Here is a 21,206-nt window from a genome sequence, read left to right on the forward strand (position 1 = left end):
GTTGCTCTGATTGGTTGTGGGTCTATCCAATTGAGGTCTTTCCTGGCTCGGTTGAAACACGCCCCATAATCAAAGCTCAATGGAGCGGTACCAGACTCATATTCTGACTAGAATTGAGTATGGCCACGCCAGGCTAGGGATGGCCCCTTCCTGTTCCAACATGACTGCGCACCAGTGCACAAAGCAAGGTCCATAAAGACATGGATGAGCGAGTTTGGTGTGGAGGCCTGCACAGAGTCCTGAACTCAACCCGATAGAACACCTTTGGGATGAATTAGAGCGTAGACTGCTCGTCCAACATCAATGCCTGACCTCCAGTGCCGCCGCTCCCACCACTTGGGCACCAAGTACTCAGGGGGGCACCACAAGAAATTTCCCCCCTCCCCCCGGGTCAGCTTTAAAAAAGTTTGTGAACGCCGCTACCGCGGGCATCATAAAGCGATCACGCTTAGGGCATCAAAACGGCCAGACTGCTGACCTCACAAATGCGCTTCTAGAAGTATGGTCAAAAATTCCCACAATCACACTCCTAAACCTTGTGGAAAGCCTTCCCAGAAGAGTTGAAGCTGTTATAGCTGAAAAGAGTGGGCCAACTCCATATTAAACCCTACGGATTAAGAATGGGATGTCATTAAAGATAATGTGCAGCCTATGTAAGGGCAGGTGTCCCAAAACTTTTTGGCAATATAGTATATATATATAAGCATATTACACTATTATGTTTGATTGTACAAGTGGTCATTCAATAGCAGAACGCTATAGAATGCCTGAGGCCTGAGGTCAAGTTAAAACTTCAATTCATTATTTGATATTATTGATGTAACCTTTGTAATGCTTATTTTAATCAGCAAAACCATTATCAACAACAGTAGCCCTAAACAAGGCCTAAATGGCTGTTCGGCTGTTGGGCACACGGCTTGGTTTCGTTTTTTAACAATTGGCTTGGCTTGGTTTTTAAAAATAGTTTCAGAAGCTGACCAAGTTATTACATTTTAATCAAAGATTACAACAAAAACAAGCATTTTTTCTTTTTCTTTGGAACAACGTGATGAATTGTGCACAAAAGGACCAGGAATGTGTTTTAAGAAAGTAAATAGGGTCCATTTGGATTACATGTTAAGGGATAATCTGTGCACTCCTGGCTACAACCTTGAACTAATTGATTTCATCTAAAGTGCAACTGCAAGTACAATATATTCCTATGTAATTATATAATCCAGTATAATAAAAAAAACATGTTACAATAGCTACAATAACGCAAACAAATAACTATTCAGACAATCAAACATGGTGATACATTAAAATAATAGCAGATATAAAAACAGAAAACACATGGATAGATGAACAGTACAATTCATTGTGAATTTGAGTTTGAATGTGGAAGAAAACAAAAGCGAATAGACCTTAGTCAGGTTAGACGCCATATTGAATTTTACGCAGAAAACAAGGCTGTGAGGGATAATATTATAATCTTTACAATGGCATGTGCTGTATAAAGGTTATGTCATTTTCTCAACTCATTACTGTTTTTGTGAGTTTTTGTCAACTGAAAGGGTTTTTTTTGTCTTTTTTTCCGGAAAGTGAACAATCGGTATGTTGTTAATTAACTATACAATCCATTGAATTCACTGTACGCCTGTCCCTCACAGTCTTGTTTTCATAGAGTGCTGCAGGGATAACTTATTTTTGTTGGCTAAAACCCGGAAACGTATTAGCATTTTTGCACTTCCGTTTCTATTACCCAGTTCAATGGGTTTTTTGAATGGGTTTTTGCTTAAATGCATGTAATGAGGTTTGTGGTGAACACAAGCTCAATATATTGTCATGCCAACATAAAATACATAGGTGGTCACACCTTGTAATTTAATAAAAAAGCTTTTACCTCTGTAGCAAAATGGGACTACAGAGTTATCGGGGCCATTAAACATCATCATGGCAAACAGGTAAACTCTTCTACTCACTAGTCCGCTTTCACAGCCTTGTTGTGTTTTTAATCGAGCTCTTGCAAACTGTTCTAATTTGAACATTCAGGGGAATTTTTTTAAATATAAAAAATATAAATATATAAAAAAAAGACTTTGAACATTGAAGTCATGCAACCGTAGTGTAGTTTGTTTATAGCCTACGCTTAACTTTTTACTAATGGCTTTTATTCAGGCTTCTGAGCTAGTATAAAGTTGTGTTAAAGGGATAGTTCATCCAAAAATGAAAATTATCCAATAATTTACTCCCCCTCAAGCCATCCTAGGTGTATATGAGTTTCTTCTTTCGAACACAATCGGAGATGTATTAAAAAATACCCTGGCTCTTCCAAGCTTTATAATGTGAGTGAATAGAGCCTGAGATTTTGAAGCCCAAAAAAAGCACATCCATCCATCATAGAAGGAATCCATATGGCTCCAGGGGTTTAATAAAGGCCTTCTGAAGCGAAGAGATGCATTTATATGCCGTTACGGCTGAAGGCTGACCTCTGACCCGACGTATGACGTAGGATGTAGGAGTAGCGTAAGCTTAGGTGAGAGTAGACTCCTCTCACGGTTCAAAATAGGGCTGGGCAACAAACTCAAGCTCCTCCGACATTTCTCTTTAAATATTCTTGTTTTAGAAGTCTCATTCATGACCGGTGTTTTGTTTTGCTCAATCCTCTGCGCTTCAGCGCTCGCCAATACGTCATGCGTCGGGTCAGAGGTCACTTTGCCGCCGGAACTAGACTCACGTACAGCCATTACCGGAAGCCAGTGATTATATTTTATAAGTTATAAATATGGATATTTTTCTTACAAAAACACATCGCTTTGATTCAGAAGGCCTTTATCATCACCTGGCCTGGACCTGTGTGGATACATTTTATGATGGATGGAGGCACTTTTTTGGGCTTCAAAATATCAGGTTCTACTCTCTCCCATTATAAAAGCTTGAAAGAGCCAGGATATTTTTTTTATATATATAACTTCAATTGTGTTTGGCTGAAAGATGAAACTCATATACACCTAAGATGAGTAAATTATGGGATAATTTGGGAGAACTATCCCTTTAAATTGTGAAGATTTTCTTGATGAACCAAACGTTCTGTTGGTCACCTTTGGGTTAATCCAAAAGCCGATGGAAAAATCCTACGGGATTTTGTTGAGGGAGCCAGTGTGATGATAACTTCCGGGTTGGCCTGCAAAAATACATCATCACTGCAGAATTCTATTCCTCTCAGAAAGTAAATATTGCGCCACCCTGACTAAGGTCTACACTCATTATTAGCCAAGTTCTCATTCAAGATGATTGTTTTTTTATATATTATTTTGTTTTAATTACTATGATTATTTCATAACTCCTGCAAAGATAAAGTATTCACCGTTGAAATGGTTGCATCACAAGAACTATCTATTCAAATCAAAACCAGAAAATCCTGACACTTTGGGACTTGTTGATTTTGAAAGACCAGCTTTTGTTTCCATTTACCGTTGAGCTCAATGATGAGCTAGCAGTTTGCATTTTGCCTTTACTCAAAAACCTCAAAGTGTACTTAAAAAAAACCCACAGGCCTTTAACCTGTTTTTATTGCACGCTTCTATGTCTCCGGTCCTCAAGCAGCACCTGCTGGCAGGCCGCCCTCCCCCGTCTATCACTACATTACATATATTCGACTGACAGAGGATCCGAGCAGCTTAGAAGCAGCGGTTTTTCAACCCCAAGTATAACAGTGGTTGGTTTTGTAAGGCGAAAGAGATTCACATGCAATACATCCTCCAGCCCTCTAGATGGAGCTGCGGCGTTTTGAGAGTCTTTGGTAATGTGCTGGGCTGAGCAGGCCTGTGTACACTGAACTGGTGCCGGAGTGCTCCTGCAAGGCACTGCACACGCAGCCGTTGGAGTGAAGGGCGTCGGAGGTCTCGCTGTGCTCCATGTATGTGTCCGAAGTAGACAGATCGTGTGAGATTATCATGGGAATTGAGTAGCGCATCTTCTCCTGGCTTTTGTACCAGAGACAAGAGCACATGGACTGGAAATGCAGCACTTCGGCGTAGACGTTACACAACCCTTTCCCGGAACCTCCTCCCTGGGCCGCACCAGATGAGGACGTGGGGTCGGACATGGGTCCGCCGCAGCCAGTCTGTCTGCTGCGGGACAGCAACGTACGCTGTTCTGCGTCACGGCGTTCGTCCTCTGCATTCATAGTCATGAAACGCAGAACCACCAGGTTCAGGAAGGCGCCGATGACCGTGAGGCCTGTGAGGATGTACATGAAGCTAAACGCTACGTACTGGGGGTTGGTTTGTAACGCATTATCCTTCTGCAGGGCCACGTAGTCCCCAAAACCAATGGTGGTGAGTGTTATGAAGCAGTAATAGTACGCATGAAAGAAGCTCCAGTCCTCGTAGCGGGAGAATGCTGCTGCTCCCACACACAGTGTGCTCATGCAGGATATTAAGCCAATGCACACCATGTTGGCCATGGAGACCTCGGTGTGCCGAAGGCCAAGACACTTTTTGAGACGGTGCAGCAGGTACTTGACAAAGGTGTTGATGCGTTCACCCAGACTTTGGAACATCACCAGGGTGAGGGGGATGCCCAGGAGAGCGTAGAACATGCAGAACACTTTCCCACCATCCGTGCTGGGAGCCGCATGACCATATCCTAGAAAATAAAATGAACATAACTCATTTTTTATACCTATTATAATTTACATTTTCTACTTTAGTGTGTAATGTTGCTGTTTGAGCAAAGCACACTCCAAAGGGAGTTATTCTATAATTCTATATCATTAACATTAAAGCATCAAAACCTATTCTAGCATACCCCAAAAACAAAATCAAGACTTTGTAAAAGGGCAAAATAGGTCATCTTTAAATAATAGGGATACACAATATATGGTTACTGGACAAAATTATTTATCATATGTTTTTGGATATTTAGTTGCATTTTTTTTTTACCATTGCAATCATTTGTGCTCACTTTTCAGTCGAGTCACATAGTTGTAGTGCTTTATACAATACAGATTGTTTCAAAGCAGCTTTACTAAACAGGAAAATAACAGTTACAATCTAAAAAAAAAGGTTCTATATGGCACTAAAAGTGGTTCTTCGTTGTAATCATAGAGGAACCACTTTTGGTGCTATAAAGCACCATATCTTAACATGTTCTGTATATGGTAGCGGTACCTTAGTCAGTGGTGCTATATAGCACCTTAGCAAAAGAACCACTGAAGAACCAAAATTGGTGCTATACAGCACTTAAAACGGTTCCCCTATGATTACGAGCCAAGAACCAATTTTGGTGCCATATAGAACCTTTTTTTTAGTGTATAAATTATGAAAAAATAGAAGATCTGTCATTATTTAGCTAATTTTTTTTAGCTCAATTTAGTGTAATGTAAATTGAATTCAGTTCAATAACATTGTCAGTGTTGCAAAGTTCATCAATTATGAAACAAATTAAATTCAGCTATAAAACAGCTCTTCAGAAGGCGATGGGGTAATTATTCAGCTTAATTTAGTTCAATAATAGTGTACTATAAAATGAATTCAATTCAGCTATAAAGCATCTCTACAGAAGGCAGCTCAATTTAGTTCAGTGATGATTCAATTCAGTTTAATAACAGTATCAATGTTGCAAAGTAGGCCCACATTAATTATGAAACATTCAATTAAACTGTAAAGCAACTCTGCAGGAGACAATAGTGTAATTTATAGTTATTTATATTTTTATTTATAGCATTGGAATCAGATTGCTCTATAATTCATTTAGTGAATCAGATGCTAAAACAACAGCAAGTGCAAATAAACAGGTTATATTCTTAGAGGAATTTAGTGTGTGAACACAATGGTGAATCTACAACAAGCTTCACAAGCTTTCACCATTTACGTATATAACAATGTACATATTAAGGCTGCTTGTACAAATATTATACTTTCACTGAAGATGCACACAATGTGACAAGGATGTTGATCTAGGAACAGGATCAACCAATTCTTAGAGTGTAAATACTTGAAATGTAAGTTTATGGTAATACCACAGTTAGAGCATTTAACTGTAGCAAAATCTGCTAAATCATTAGACCTGGCAGTAATAGGTACAGAAAAGAGAGGCCTTATGCATGTACATTATTTTGCAGTGTACACTAAAGTAATTCTAATTTGGATTTTATTAATAGAGAAAAAAAAAGAAAAAAAAACCCTTTTCCTAAATGTTCATTGTTTTCAATGTGATGGATACAACTGTATCCTAAAATTGAGGGGTAAAATTTAAATAACTAAAACACCATTAAGAATATTCTTTAATAATGATTAATATAAGCTTAACTGAACTCATTTGCTGATGGAACCATCACATGCGCACAGCAAAAACAATACTAAAAGTGTGAATAAATCCATAATGTGTAATATTAAACAGAATATTTAGTTAGGTTTTAATAAAGTTCAGTGTTTGTGTTTTCATGTGTATTTAGATTAAATTTGAGGAATATAGTGTGTTTGTGCTAATAACAAAGAAATCTGCCTGGGCCAGTGTCGTGTTTAGGCTATCCTTATTTTGCAATGTGGAAGTGAGGTATTTTCCGTTAATGTGCAAGACTTACGATTCATTAGCCACTATATATATATACTTATATATATACTATATACTTTAGTGTTCTAGAAGAATAACAAAGAGTAATAAATGGAAAAATATTTGCGCTACAAACCACTATGTTTATTATTACAAATAAAAAAGAATATGATAAATACCTGTTTGCAATCCTAAAGAGCATAACAGAATGTGTTTGTTTTAGCAAAAGTAACTGAAAGTGCACGACACTAGAAGCTCTTAAATTAGTTGAAAACGTGTTAACAGTCCCCATTTTGTTCCTGTTTTCCCGCTCTGTTTATTTTCCTTGGTTACTCATTACTCCCTAATTTTGACCAAAACATTTTTAGAGGATGTGTGTGAATGGCTCCATAGGAATTCAATGTTCAAATTAAAAATCTGGTTTGAGCAAAATATTAATGTTGAATAGGATGAAAGGGCACTGTAGTACCCTTTCCGAGGTGGAACTCTACACTTTGTCTTGTAGTTGACACTATGGGAACACTCCTCGTTCAGCCGGTGTCTGAACATTAGTTGTGTGTTATGTGTTGTAAGATTACAAATTTATACATTGTTATATCTAGGTTCCAATGTAATAGAATATAACTGAAAACATTATCTATATTTGTGTTTTACATTTTGAAGTAAACTTGAGGAAATTCTAAGGAGATCACGTCAGGCTGTGTAAGTGTTTGAGACATTAAGTATTTTGTCTTTATGCACTTCCTGACTATTTACCATGACAAGTTTAGAGCAATATTGCCTGAGTGATTGGATTTGCATCTATGCATTTGAATGACACTGTTATGCTGATTGAATTATGGCTGATGAGACAGGAATGTTTGGGGTGTGTCCCTATTTTCCTATGTCTCCTCCCCTGAGAAGATAAAAGTTCACAACAGTGTCTTGGAGTGGTGCACACTCGTTCAGCGCTCAAGGGGGCTGGTTGTTCTCACTGTGACCAAAGTGAGCAAACTCTCCCTCTTTTCAAGGGAGATGGGAGCCAGACGTCTGTGTCCTATGAATGAGGTCCCTCAGCTGCCGAGGCAGCCCGACAATTACAATCGTGGGGGTTTAACCCTCTCTCAGGTATCACCTGCTAGCTCCTCAGCACTCATGCCAGATCCGGAAGCCCGCTCGGTGGCTTCTTCCAATGCATTTTTCCAAGCATGCTATTGGCCTGGAAATCGCAGTGTGGATGAGCGATTCCTTGCGGGTCATAAGCGTCCAACTTCTGTGAGCCTTCCCTTTATCCCCGATCTCCGTAATGAGTTTAAAAGGTCATGGGACAAACCATTCTTAGGTGTGTTCATGCCACTCAAGTGACCAGTTACGCTAATGTTAGAGGGCTTGCTGAGCACGGCTATGTGAGGATGCCCCGGGTTGAAGATGCGCTTGCGAGCTATCTCATATCCAGAGTGGCGTACTCATGGAAGGCTTCAGCTTTGCCATCAAAACCGTGCCAAATGACATTGAGGCTCATGGGCAAGGCATATGTGGTGGTGAGCCAGACCATGGAACCCTGCACACCATGTCTGTGCTGCAGGCTTTTCAAGCCCACTTTTTGAAGGACCTTTATTTGGGTACCAAGCAAGCGGCCACCAAGCAAGCGATCTGTGCTTTGGACCGCTCCATTGACCTTTGGTAGCCAAAGAGGGGTGTCTGTGGCTTAACATCTCAGAGCTCAAGGACAAAGCGCAATCTTTTCTTCTTCACACCCTGGTGACGCCTTCCAGACTTTTTGGTACTGCTGTTGAAACAGTGATCTAGAAATTCAAGGAGGCGACGGTCAAGTCAGCGGTGTTCGAGCGGTACATCCCCCGGACCTACATCCCCTTCTCCTGACTCTGTTGCTGGCCCCAGTTGGAGATAGGGTCAGAAGGAGAAGGTTGTTGCCCGTGCCCCTCCTTCGAGGAGCTGAGGCTCGAAGCGGCAACCTTGCAAGAAGCCAAACGAGGACTTAAGGGAAAAAAGAGGAGAGTGTAAAATATCTTCCAGGGATGAGAAGCACTCTGCCTGCAGGAGATTGATATTGGGATTTTTCATGAATTGTGTGTTTACCAGGGGGGATCTGCATTTGTCTGGGATTACAGGAGAATTTGCCTGATTAACACATGCAGGGTAGCGGTGGTTGAGTTTGAGTTACTCCCTCCTGTATGAATAATACCCATTATAAATAACCCATTTTTCATCTATAGAGTGTGTTCCCTCTGTTAGTAAGAGGAAGTGCCCCACACAGATGGGTTGACAGGATTTCGCAGTTAACGTTCCAACTGTCTATTGAGCCATTTTACACATTGGTGATGCATTGGTACATCTCTGTAGTGTAACAGTAATGCCAGACTGTTGTAGAGAAGGTAGAGTGATTGTTATACTGACTTCCTTATTACTCTCTACGGAGGCTGTGGAGTTCATATGGATATGCTTTGTGTGGGATATTGCATTTGTAGAGTTGGGCTTTAACACTGTTTCAGCACTGGCACAGCTTCCTTTAGACTAAACATTACTGGAAGACCGCTTTAGCGTCCCACCTGCTCTTGTGTCGCCTTTGGTGACATGGGGCTGATAAGCATTAATCTGCTTCTTGTCAAATCACGTTTCAATTGGAGTAATGGGCTGGCTCTTCCCCTTTGTCACAGACATAGAGGGGAACTATGACAGCATGTTTTCCTAACGGTTCATGAGGAGATTTGGGACAGAATATAAAAGTAGACTCTGTCGCAGCTAGTGGCCCGCTCTCTGTCATTCGCTGGAACTGTAGGAATGGGCAACCATCAGCCAATAAGAGTTACTTGGTAGGGGAAGTACAAGAGTGCCATGGTGCTCTGCCCTCTCAGTAGCCCCTCCAGTTCTCACTGGAGGTTATATTCAAATGTTTTGATGTTGACTATTTCCTAGGACACCCAATTCTGGGTAGAGCACTTCCCTAGGGGTTCAACAGTGAAGTTCAGTGTGAAGAACATTGCTATATTCTTAGGTGGAGCATACAGTTGAAAGAACACCGTTCTCTCCTGAGGCCTCTCCTGGTCCTGGAGCGGGCGTAACCTCAGGCCATCTTGTTCTTGGTCATGTGTGCGCTGTGTGGCAATGATTTGGCTACAGTTAACCTCCTGGGCAGTTCACAAGCATGGTGAGCAGGCATTTGTTCGGTATGTCATAGTGGGTATTTCGTTCCTATAGCGTCAACTCCATGACAAAGGTTTAAAAGTGTTTTCTTGTACAGTCTCAGGTTAGGACTGCAACCATGGTTCCCTGAGAAGGGAAACAAGACACTGTGTCACGTTGCCATACTTCAGGCATGCTTGTATGTCTTCCTTCAGACAATTGAAGTTGAGGACATCCTCTCAAGGCACCCCTGTGACGTCACATGACTGTGGTAGCCAATCAAAATTGGTGTGTAGCACACATGCTCTAGACAAAGGCTCACGAAGAGTGTTCCCATAGCATCAACTACATGACGCAGTGTCTCGTTTACCTTCTCAGGGAACCATGGTTACAGGCATAACCTGAGGCAGTACAACAATATCTATACTTTCCCTGCACCTGTTAATGTTCTATAATTGAGATTCACATTGCTTCTTCTCATAATGACCATCTGTAATTGTATTTGCATTGCGCTATCATGGAGTCCAGTTGCTCTTATTATAGAAGCAGCATGAATTATTTCTTTGAAAGTGGCCCAGTCGAGCCATCTGCACATACAGGCTGCTGTTTAGAGCTCATTTTCATGTCTCTGCTTCTCTCCATCCATTCAGCTTACATCTCCTAAAATAACTCATTTTTTTTCTGAATTATTATTTCACCTTATCATCAAATGTGCTGCAGTCAGTGCAAATCCATTCAGTAGTTGAACACATGTTATAAAGGGGTTGGGGATTAAATACTTAGAGAAGGTGTGAGAGTATGAGTGTGTGGTGTTGGGGGATGGGATGGTGTGAAATAAAGGATTAAAGATGTTTGGTTAAATTACAATATAAAACATATTAAGGGACAAACATAAGTAAAGAATGATAATAATAAATATAAGGGACAAACTGTTACATATACCTGTATGTGTATGTATGTGTGTGTGTGGGGTGCATGTGTTTATTAAAGGCAGATCAAAGGCTGATCTGGGATGCATCCACCTTTATTAGAATTACATCATTGTCAGCTCACCAGCCCTATGTCTAGGATTAATTAAATTATTAATAATCAGATTATCATATGGCACGCATAAAACTGTTTTACAGGACTCTCCACTAATGTTGTGGGTATATGCAAAATTACAGATCCATGTGTGGATATACAGTGAGGAAAATAAGTATTTGAACACCCTGCTATTTTGCAAGTTCTCCCACTTAGAAATCATGGAGGGGTCTGAAATTGTCATCGTATGTGCATGTCCACTGTGAGAGACATAATCTAAAAAAAAAAAAAAACTGAAATCACAATGTATGATTTTTTAACTATTTATTTGTATGATACAGCTGCAAATAAGTATTTGAACAAACGTTTCCTGTAGTTTTTCACCAGGTTTGCACACACTGCAGAAGGGATTTTGGCCCACTCCTCCAGACAGATCTTCTCTAGATCAGTCAGGTTTCTGGCCTGTCGCTGATAAACACGGAGTTTGAGCTCCCTCCAAAGATTCTCTATTGGGTTTAGGTCTGGAGACTGGCTAGGCCACGTCATAACCTTGATATGCTTCTTACAGAGCCACTCCTTGGTAATCCTGGCTGTGTGATTCGGGTCATTGTCATGTTGGAAGACCCGGCCTCGACCCATCTTCAATGCTCTAACTGAGGGAAGGAGGTTGTTCCCCAAAATCTCGCAATACATGGCCCCGGTCATCCTCTCCTTAATATAGTGCAGTCGCCCTGTCCCATGTGCAGAAAAACACCCCCAAAGCATGATGGTATCACCCCCATGCTTCACAGTAGGGATGGTGTTTTTGGGATGGTACTCATCATTCTTCTTCCTCCAAACACGTTTAGTGGAATTATGACCAAAAAGTTCTATTTTGGTCTCATCTGACCACACGACTTTCTCCCATGACTCCTCTGGATCATCCAAATGGTCATTGGCAAACTTAAGACGGGCCTGGACATGTGCTGGTTTAAGCAGGGGAACCTTCCGTGCCATGCATGATTTCAAACCATGCCGTCTTAGTGTATAACCAACAGTAACCTTGGAAACGGTGGTCCCAGCTCTTTTCAGGTCATTGACCAGGTCTTCCCGTGTAGTTCTGGGCTGATTTCTCACCTTTCATAGGAATATTGAGACCCCACAAAGTGAGATCTTGCATGGAGCCCCAGTCCGAGGGAGATTGACAGTCCTGTTTAGCTTCTTCTATTTTCTAATGATTGCTCCAACAGTGGACCTTTTTTCACCAAGCTGCTAGACAGGTGTTCAAATACTTATTTGCAGCTGTATCATACAAATAAATAGTTAAAAAATCATACATTGTGATTTCTGGAATTTTTTTTTTTAGATTATGTCTCACAGTGGACATGCACCTATGATGACAATTTCAGACCCCTCCATGATTTATAAGTGGGAGAACTTGCAAAATAGCAGGGTGTTCAAATATTTGGGTGTATATATATACAGGGTGTATATATATACAGTGGGGCAAAAAAGTATTTAGCCACCAATTTTGCAAGTTCTCCCACTTAAAAAGATGAGAGAGGCCTGTAATTTTCATCATAGGTACACTTCAACTATGAAAGACAAAATGAGAAAAAAAATCCAGAAAAGCACATTGTCTGATTTTTTAAGATTTTATTTACAAATTATGGTTGAAAATAAGTATTTGGTCAATAACAAAAGTTAATCTCAATACTTTGTTATATACCCTTTGTTGGCAATGACAGAGGTCAAATGTTGTCTGTAAGTCTTCACAAGATTTTTACACACTGTTGCTGGTAGTTTGGCCCATTCCTCCATGCAGATCTCCTCTAGAGCAGTGATGTTTGGGGGCTGTCGCTGGGCAACACGGATTTTCAACTCCCTCCAAAGATTTTCTATGGGGTTGAGATCTGGAGACTGGCTAGGCCACTCCAGGACTTTGAAATGCTTCTTACGAAGCCACTCCTTCGTTGCCCGGGCGGTGTGTTTGGGATCATTGTCATGCTGAAAGACCCAGCCACGTTTCATCTTCAATGCCCTTGCTGATGGAAGGAGGTTTTTGCTCAAAATCACATGATATATGGCCCCATTCATTATTTCCTGTACACAGATCAGTCGTCCGGGTCCCTTTGCAGAAAAACAGCCCCAAAGCATGATGTTTCCACCCCCATGCTTCACAGTAGGTATGGTGTTCTTTGGATGCAACTCAGCATTCTTTCTCCTTCAAACACGACAAGTTGAGTTTTTTTACCAAAAAGTTATATTTTGGTTTCATCTGACCATATGACATTCTCCCAATCCTCTTCTGGATCATCCAAATGCTCTCTAGCAAACCTCAGACGGGCCCGGACATGTACTGGCTTAAGCAGGGGGTGTCCCTGGCGGTGTAGTGTGTTACTGATGGTAGCCTTTGTTACTTTGGTCCCAGCTCTCTGCAGGTCATTCACTAGGTCCTCCCATGTGGTTCTGGAATTTTTGCTCGCCATCCTTGTGAACATTTTGACCCCACGGGGTGAGATCTTGCGTGGAGCCCCAGATCGAGGGAGATTATCAGTGGTCTTGTATGTCTTCCATTTTCTAATAATTGCTCCCACAGTTGATTTCTTCACACCAAGCTGCTTACCTATTGCAGATTCAGTCTTCCCCGCCTGGTGCAGGTCTACAATTTTGTTTCTGGTGTCCTTTGACAAATCTTTGGTCTTGGCCATAGCGGAGTTTGGAGTCTGACTGTTCGAGGTTGTGGACAGGTGTCTTTTATACTGATAACGAGTTCAAACAGGTGCCATTAATACAGGTAACGAGTGGAGGACAGAGGAGCCTCTTAAAGAAGAAGTTACAGGTCTGTGAGAGCCAGAAATCTTGCTTTTTTTGTAGGTGACCAAATACTTATTTTCCACCATAATTTGCAAATAAATTCTTTAAAAATCAGACAATATGATTTTCTGGATGTTTTTTATTTTCTCATTCTGTCTCTCATAGTTGAAGTGTATGAAAATTACAGGCCTCTCTCATCTTTTTAAGTGGGAGAACTTGCACAATTGGTGGCTGACTAAATACTTTTTTGCCCCACATATATGATCATTTTCATCTTGTGTCTTGTAGTTGTCGGTATGTGTGCACATGTGCTGAGCAGTTATGTTTAGTAGGCTATATGTAACTCTAGCAGTGTTTTAGGGGCTGACAAGACTCTGGTCAGATGTCCCGCTGCTGTCCCTTTTAATCTTTCATATCTTCTTGAAAAACAAGATAGGCTAACCAGTGCTGCAGAGTCATGTGATTATATAATGCTATTTGTTTTTCTCTTTTATGTAAGAAAATCATTTGGTTACTTGACTGATAATTTTGTTTTATATTATTACTGCATTTTAAATATTTTATAATTTTTGGATACATTTACATAAATACAAGTCTCATGCTCACCAATGCTGCATTTATTTGATCAAAAATACAGTAAAAAATAATATTTTGAAATGTTAAAATGTAAAATAAATGTTTTCTATTTTAAAATGTAATGTGTTCCTGTGATGTAAAGCTGATTTTGTTAGTCTTTACTTTCATGTTTGATCGATTTAATGTGTCCTTACATTGTGCTTCATATTTAGACCAATGTAATTATGAAATATTTAGTTTATCTATAGATGATTTTGTTTTCCAACTTGTCCTTTTCCAAATGTCATATGCTTTGTTTTATTCTGATTTAAACATGTCACTTACAGTTCGTAGTTTCATTATCATGTCCTGTTTAGTTTCATTTTCATGTTTTGTTTTGTTTTCCCTGTCACCATTTGTCTCGTTTCATAGACATTTGTCTCCAGTTTTAGTTCATAGCTAGTTGTCATGGTTTCTGATTAGTTACTTATTTATTTTAATGTTAAACTTTTTTTTTGTGTCAGTCAGCCTTATCAATTCAATGTTTTAGCCTATTCAGTTGAACCCACTTGATGCGGCGCTGCTGTATTGTTCATTTAAAACATTGCCGAAATAGAGACGCTCAATGCGGAAAAGATCTTGGTTATGTCAAAACCGTAACCAATCTGTTCACACAGAACGCTATATATTTTATTTATAAAGATAATTTTAAATGTTATGCACTTTTTTGTACAGGCAGTCATGTTATTTTATTGCTTTGAATAAACAATTTAATGCAGTGCATTAATATTTTGCTCATTATTTTGTCACGGGTGGTTATATAAGTAGCTCATGAAGACGAAGGAAGCAGAATTTAATACAATAACTCTCTGAACAGACAGAAAAAAACAGACTGCAGGAACACAAGGAGTTTAAATACTAAAACAAACAAGGAACTAATGAACTAATTAATGAGACAATGGGTGAACGGGATAACTAATCAGACACACTGGGTAACTGGGTCAAAAGACATGCACAAGGAAAACAGAACCAAAACACAGAATACATGTTCGCTCCCTCCCGAGAAGGTGTGGCCTTGCGCCAAAAAATAACAACTGAACAACTGTCCCTGAAGGGAAAACGGAAGATTGAGGTGAAGCTGGTGGGACTGAGGATGAAGGTGGAGCAGGGGTGGGCTGTTAGAAGAGGGGGGAGGGGCGGCTTGGAGGGATCACAGGCAGCATAAGGCTGGGCGGAACCAGCTGGGTTTGGAGAAACAGGTAATTTTCCTCCTCAAATGCCTTTAACATATCCTCCAAATAATTACATCACATCCACAGCAGCGAGGTTGTGGGTGGGGCTTTCCTCCCAGCCCTCAAACTCCACTAATACTCCCTCGACAATGCACAATGTTGCCTGTTCATGCACCTGGTCAGACACTTTGAGGGGTCAGGCTCCGGGGCAATGACTTCGTCCTCTTCTCAGGTTCGGGCTCGTCACTACTAAATAACTTTAATTTTAGAAACTATATTGCATATTGTTTTTGCTTTATTTCACAACTAAAATTGTTTTAAAGCCGCAACAGAACTGTTTTGTGTCTCTGAGCAACACACTGTGTCTGAAATTGCGCCTTATACCCTTTAATAGTGCGCTATTTGAGGGGACAGCCATTCGTACTTCGTAGTGGTGTCTAAAACCATAGTGAATGTTACAGAGGGCTCTCATTTAATCCTACAATGCACCACAATAACAAGTAATGAATGAATTCTTGCCAGAAGATAGCATCCGCAGCTGAATCATCCATCTATCCATTTACCAAACATCTAATGTGGCTACAGTTTAATATCATACAGGTATACATTTTTAATTGATTATTGAATTGTTTATTTGAGGTTTAGAAATGCAAGTTTCCATGATAGAAACCACCTACTGGCGGTTTTAGTTTCATATTTAAAGTATATTTTCAATTTTAAAATAATTTCATGTATTAATATTCAACGTTTTATTTTTAAAACTTTATTTTACTTTAACTTTAATTTGTAACAAAAACTTTAGGAGTCAGTTGTCCTAAACCTGCCAAGGTACCATCACAATAACTCACTCAGCAAAATATTGTTTAATTATCATTACCGACAAAATCACACAAAATATTGAGAAATATTCAGTATCGCACACCCCTAGCAGGACATAATAATAATTTAATATAATAAAATATAATATAATAAATATAATATAATATAATATAATGTTATGATAAATTTTGTATTATGTTAATATATTTAAGGTTATAGAGCAATATAAGGTCACAGCTTTGTTTTATTCAGAAATGCTGTTTTTTTTTAATGATGATGATTGTCCATGCAAGGTACCAGTGATGCTGTCACTACTGGGCAACTGGCCATGTGTCACATGTGTCACTTTGTGAAAATGTATCCACATACAGTATACGTAAGCATCTTGCACTTTACAGAGTCATGCCAACAACATCACAAGGACACGTCTTTCTACTCTTAAAGTACTTAAACATCTCTTTCTCAGATATCCAGCAGGTTGGTAGTGTAGATCAGTGCTCCGCACACTTTTTATCTTAAGTATCTCATTCAAAGCAGGCCTACATTATTCAAATATTGTGCATCTAGTGGCGTCTATTGTATAATAAAACATCTGTGAGACAACAGAATAATATAAAAATATTTGGATACAATATTGATGGATTAGATTGTAAGAAAAACTAAATTAGTTGTAATAAATGTTTATCTCCGTTTATAGGTACACTGAATATTGTACATATTATCAGCAAATAATGATTTTTCTGTTTGTATTAAGGCAGGAAATTCAGTGCATTGCATGTTGTAATCTCTATATGACTTCCTTTATAAGTGTGTTTTAGCACCACGGGTGTCATAAAAAGGTCTGACCAGGTGCCCGGTGAACTGTAAATATGCTTTGGGGAAAGTGGCATATAAAAAATGCAGCAAATAAAAGTCCTTCATTGTCCCTTTGAAACATCAGTTGGGACATTAGAGTTGTCAAGCTGATCAACAGATTCTCTATGTGAAAAGTCATCCAAAATGTATAAAGGGCAAAAAGCCACAGATTCCGACTGATGCATGACCTGCTGCTCTGATGGCCAGGAGGGTATTTATTTTTTCAGTTCACATTCTTTCCATCCAAAACACTCCTTCCCTGCAGAGGAGGGCAGAAGAGGCGCTCGTGTCCTGCTGTACTGTCGCTGGACCCTGGAACTGTATTGATCCCACATCTTTCACATCAACATTCTGGAATTAAAAGTCCCTCAGAATCTGTGCTGAACAATTGGTATTTTATTTCAGCATATTCCGTCAAGAGTTATGTTGCTCAGTGCTATTGATATTAGTGATGTGTAAACTAATATTATGAACATATTTCAATTGCATATTGTTAAAACCAGTGGGTTGGCTGAACAGTTATACACAATCTTCAGGAACTGTATTATTAAGCTGATTTCAGGTTTACCCAACTCCTGTTGGATATTTAATTATTTCCCTAATTAGAAGTACTACAAAATCACTTTATGATAAAGGGGTCCTGAACTGAGAAATTACATTTTCCTTGAGCTTTTGACATATAAGAGGTCATCATACTATAAGAATATACTGTAAGTTTCAGAACTGAAAACGTCCTTGTTATTCCAAAAACAGCTTTTTTTAAACCAAGCCCAGAGAACGACTCGTTTTGGAATGTGCTTATTTATGACGTCATAGATAAGTGAAAGGCTGTCTCAACAGAAGAAGATAAACGCCTACTTCTACATCGCTACCACTGTAGCCCCGCCCACTGATTCGCACATGGCATGAGTAGTAGATACATAACATATGTGACGCTAACACTGGATCGAGCAACTAAGCGATCTAAACTAAATGTTGTGCAGTGCCAGGTTGTGGAAAAACACAATTGCTGCATGCTCGACTCGCTATAAAACCTTGCTATAAAATCGATCTGGTCACCATACAAAAAGAAAACTAGCCTGTTGGCAAGAAGGATGTAACCAAATATTCAAGATATCGATTGACCACTCATATTCAGGAGGACACGTCTTTCTCAATATCTATGGTGGGTACATTTCTGTTTGATAATGGGCTGAAAATTGCAGCACGAACTTCTACTAGACTAATGGATCAGGTTAACTCAGTGAACTAAGCTGATACCACAGACCGCAGATAGTAAACAGTTCCTTGTTTACAGAGTGTTCTGCATTGACAATAAGGTGCTGGCAGGCTGATTGCTTAACTGATGATTAGATTACTCATGGCAAGTGTACACAGAAACCTGATCTATAGCAGACACATGAAACAGACCAGACCATGGATGTGTCTGATAAGAGGAAATGCAGCATACATGACAATGGAAACATTAATTGAGTTTTTGTGGATCCTAAAATGGGGTTGAGATTTTATTATGATTTACAGTCCATTACATTAGGATCTGGGTTGTATCCCTTTTGCAAAAGAAGTACACTTTAGTAATACTTAATATGGAAATAAAAAACTTGATACTTAATTGCATGTTAATTCCAATTAAATGGAAATGTATTATTGTTTAGCTTTATATTAAATACAATTATCTGAACTTTAGAGTTCTTTTGCCACCCACTTAAGTAGGACTTAAGTGTGTCTTTATGTATTTTCATAATTGTCTTTGAAATAGTTCAAGCGCATTTTAGTACATTTAAAATATATCAACTTTAAATGTAATATTATCCACACTACAGGTCGAATTATAATCAAGTACTTTACATGTGATTTAAGAATTAGTCAACACAACAAAATAAGTATTCTTCTTGAAAGCACAACACAACTATTAAAATGAACTTAAACCTATTAAAATAAACCTTCTAATTTGACATTTTTACAAAGTGCACTTTTAAAAGTGTATATAAGTGTTAAGAAACAGATAAAAGTGTACTCTCTTTAAGTACACTTAAGCGTCCTTTTAATTTATTAATATATTATCCGCAAGTACAGTTTTTTTAATATACAGCATACTTTTAAAATTTGAAGTGCACTACAGCATTCAATACAATTAGGCATAAGTGGACATTTGATTAAAAAAGACAAAGAGGACAATATTTAATAATAAAAAACGTCATTTGGGTTGTTGAACATGGATTTAAAGGATTGAATTAAGTTAAAAATTGGATTAAGTTAAAAATGTAGCCTATATTTATGTTTATATGTGCATATATAATACAAATATATGTATTAAACATGTATAGGGGATGTCCCCATTTATTTATTTTATTCCCTTTTAGCTGTGGTGCCATAGCCTAAATAAATTCTATTTATTGAGGCCATAAATAAGCAAGTGTAATATACAAGAATTAGAAATTTATGTTTAATGTCATTTTAGATGAAGTACAGCAGGTCACACTGTAGGATCGTGTTGTCACTACCCATTTCCTATTACTGAGACAGACAGATGAAGGCTGGTCACTGAACATGGTCTGTTGATCTTTGGATGAATTAAAAACGTCCCTGTTCTGTCGGCAGTGTCTGTTTCTTCAAGAGCTGTCTAGTGTCACACATACGCCTCCTGGAAGTATACGACTTTTTCTGAAGGCTGTGTAAGTTTAAGTACACATAAACTATGCAGGTCTCTGCTGGAAAATCCAGTTTAAGCTGGTTGCAGTGTTTTGGAACATAGTAGTTGGCTTCTAGCTGGTTTAAGCTGGTCATTAGCTAGTGAAAGATTGTCATTAGCTGCTTGACCAGCAACCTTAAGCTAGTACGACCAGCTGGTAGAAGATTTGTTCCTGGTCCACAATGATATACCAGCTTAGACCAGCCAGGACCAGCTTAGACCAACAAATGACCATCTTAGACCATCTAATGTCTTGACTGGAACAGTTAATTGCCAGTATACACCAGCTAATGACCAATCAAGAGCGACTAACAGCCAATTTGACCAGCTTATGAACATTTTAGCTAGAATTTCGCCTGTTCCACACACAGCTAGCTTAAACTGGCTTTTTCACCACAGTGTTGTTTAAAATACTCCCAATATGAAATCAATTTACACGTTGGATTAATTCAGCGCAGGCAACACAATATGTGGTGTGTTTTTAATATTATTATTAATATATTAAATGTCAAAATTGAGCGTTTTACCAATCAAACTGACATAACACTCACGGATCACGCATGTTGTAGCTACAACATGGGCGACCTAAAACTAATTTATGATTTATGATGTTCATAACGCATATCTTGTTTGAGGAACCTGAAAATGAAAAAGTTGGATGAAAAAAATAAGTTGATGGAGACGAGATTTGAATGTCTGACATACCTATAGTGGTGATAACCGTTATGGCGAAATAAAAGGAACCAGCGAACCTCCACTGGACTCCAGCCTTATGCGGCTTCAGCTGCAGCACGACCCGCTCCAGCTCGTCGAAATTGACTTTGCTCAAGTTGTACTTGTCCATGAGCTCTCGCTTTCGATCGTCCAGGACCTTCTTTTGGGTGATCTCCATTTTGGACTCTAACGCGTCAAAAACAGCCGCTCCGACGAGCAAATAAGTGAAAGTGCAGATGATTAACACGAGGGTCCTAATGTTTTGTCTCTTCATGGTCAGAGCGAATGAAATGAGCCACAAACTTTGAAGACTGATGGTGATGAGGAAGCACCGGGCTGTTTCATTGCGACGGGGCTCACTGAGCTGTTCCTTCAGCACCACGGGTGCACATGTGCCTGTTGAGTCAACAGATCTCAGCCTTGCTTCATCTTCATAACCTCCCAGTGGTACAAAACAGACAGTTCATTTAGAAAGAGATGTTTTTTTTTTATTTTTATTTTTTATGGAGGATTTCCAAAGGGAATCATGTTGTAGCTCTTATTAAAAAAATGTAGTCTATTATCTATAATATTGTATAGGCTACATTTTGCCCGGCTTCCACGAACATCAGGTAAAGTGGGTCAAATAAGATTCATCAAAATAATACATTTGCATGACATCATCATTGTGGAGGTGATCAAGCTAAAACTGATCTCACAAAGTACATGAAAAATCCACCAGCACTAACTCTTCTTAAACATAAGCCTCTTTAAATAATTCAATTATTCAACGACTGAATGATCAGTTACAAAATGTAGGCCTATGTATTGTTGCAGAATTGCATTTTATTTACAGATAACTGAAGTGAGACAGTTGCTTT

At 39.1% G+C, this 21,206-nt stretch overlaps 1 protein-coding gene across 1 annotated transcript; it reads right to left on the reverse strand.

The window, feature by feature from the left end:
• Window positions 1-3,300: 3,300 nt before the first annotated feature.
• kcnk3a (potassium channel, subfamily K, member 3a) lies at window positions 3,301-20,686 on the reverse strand. Its single transcript, XM_079830509.1, has 2 exons — window positions 20,338-20,686; window positions 3,301-4,629 (listed from the first exon to the last, which is right to left on the reverse strand). The coding sequence occupies exons 1-2, from the start codon at window positions 20,618-20,620 to the stop codon at window positions 3,749-3,751; spliced, it is 1,164 nt and encodes a 387-aa protein (XP_079686635.1). The 5' UTR covers window positions 20,621-20,686; the 3' UTR covers window positions 3,301-3,748.
• Between the last annotated feature and the right edge of the window lie 520 nt (window positions 20,687-21,206).

Source organism: Gobio gobio (genome assembly GCF_949357685.1).
Source record: "Gobio gobio genome assembly, chromosome: 12".
NCBI lineage: Eukaryota > Metazoa > Chordata > Actinopteri > Cypriniformes > Gobionidae > Gobio > Gobio gobio.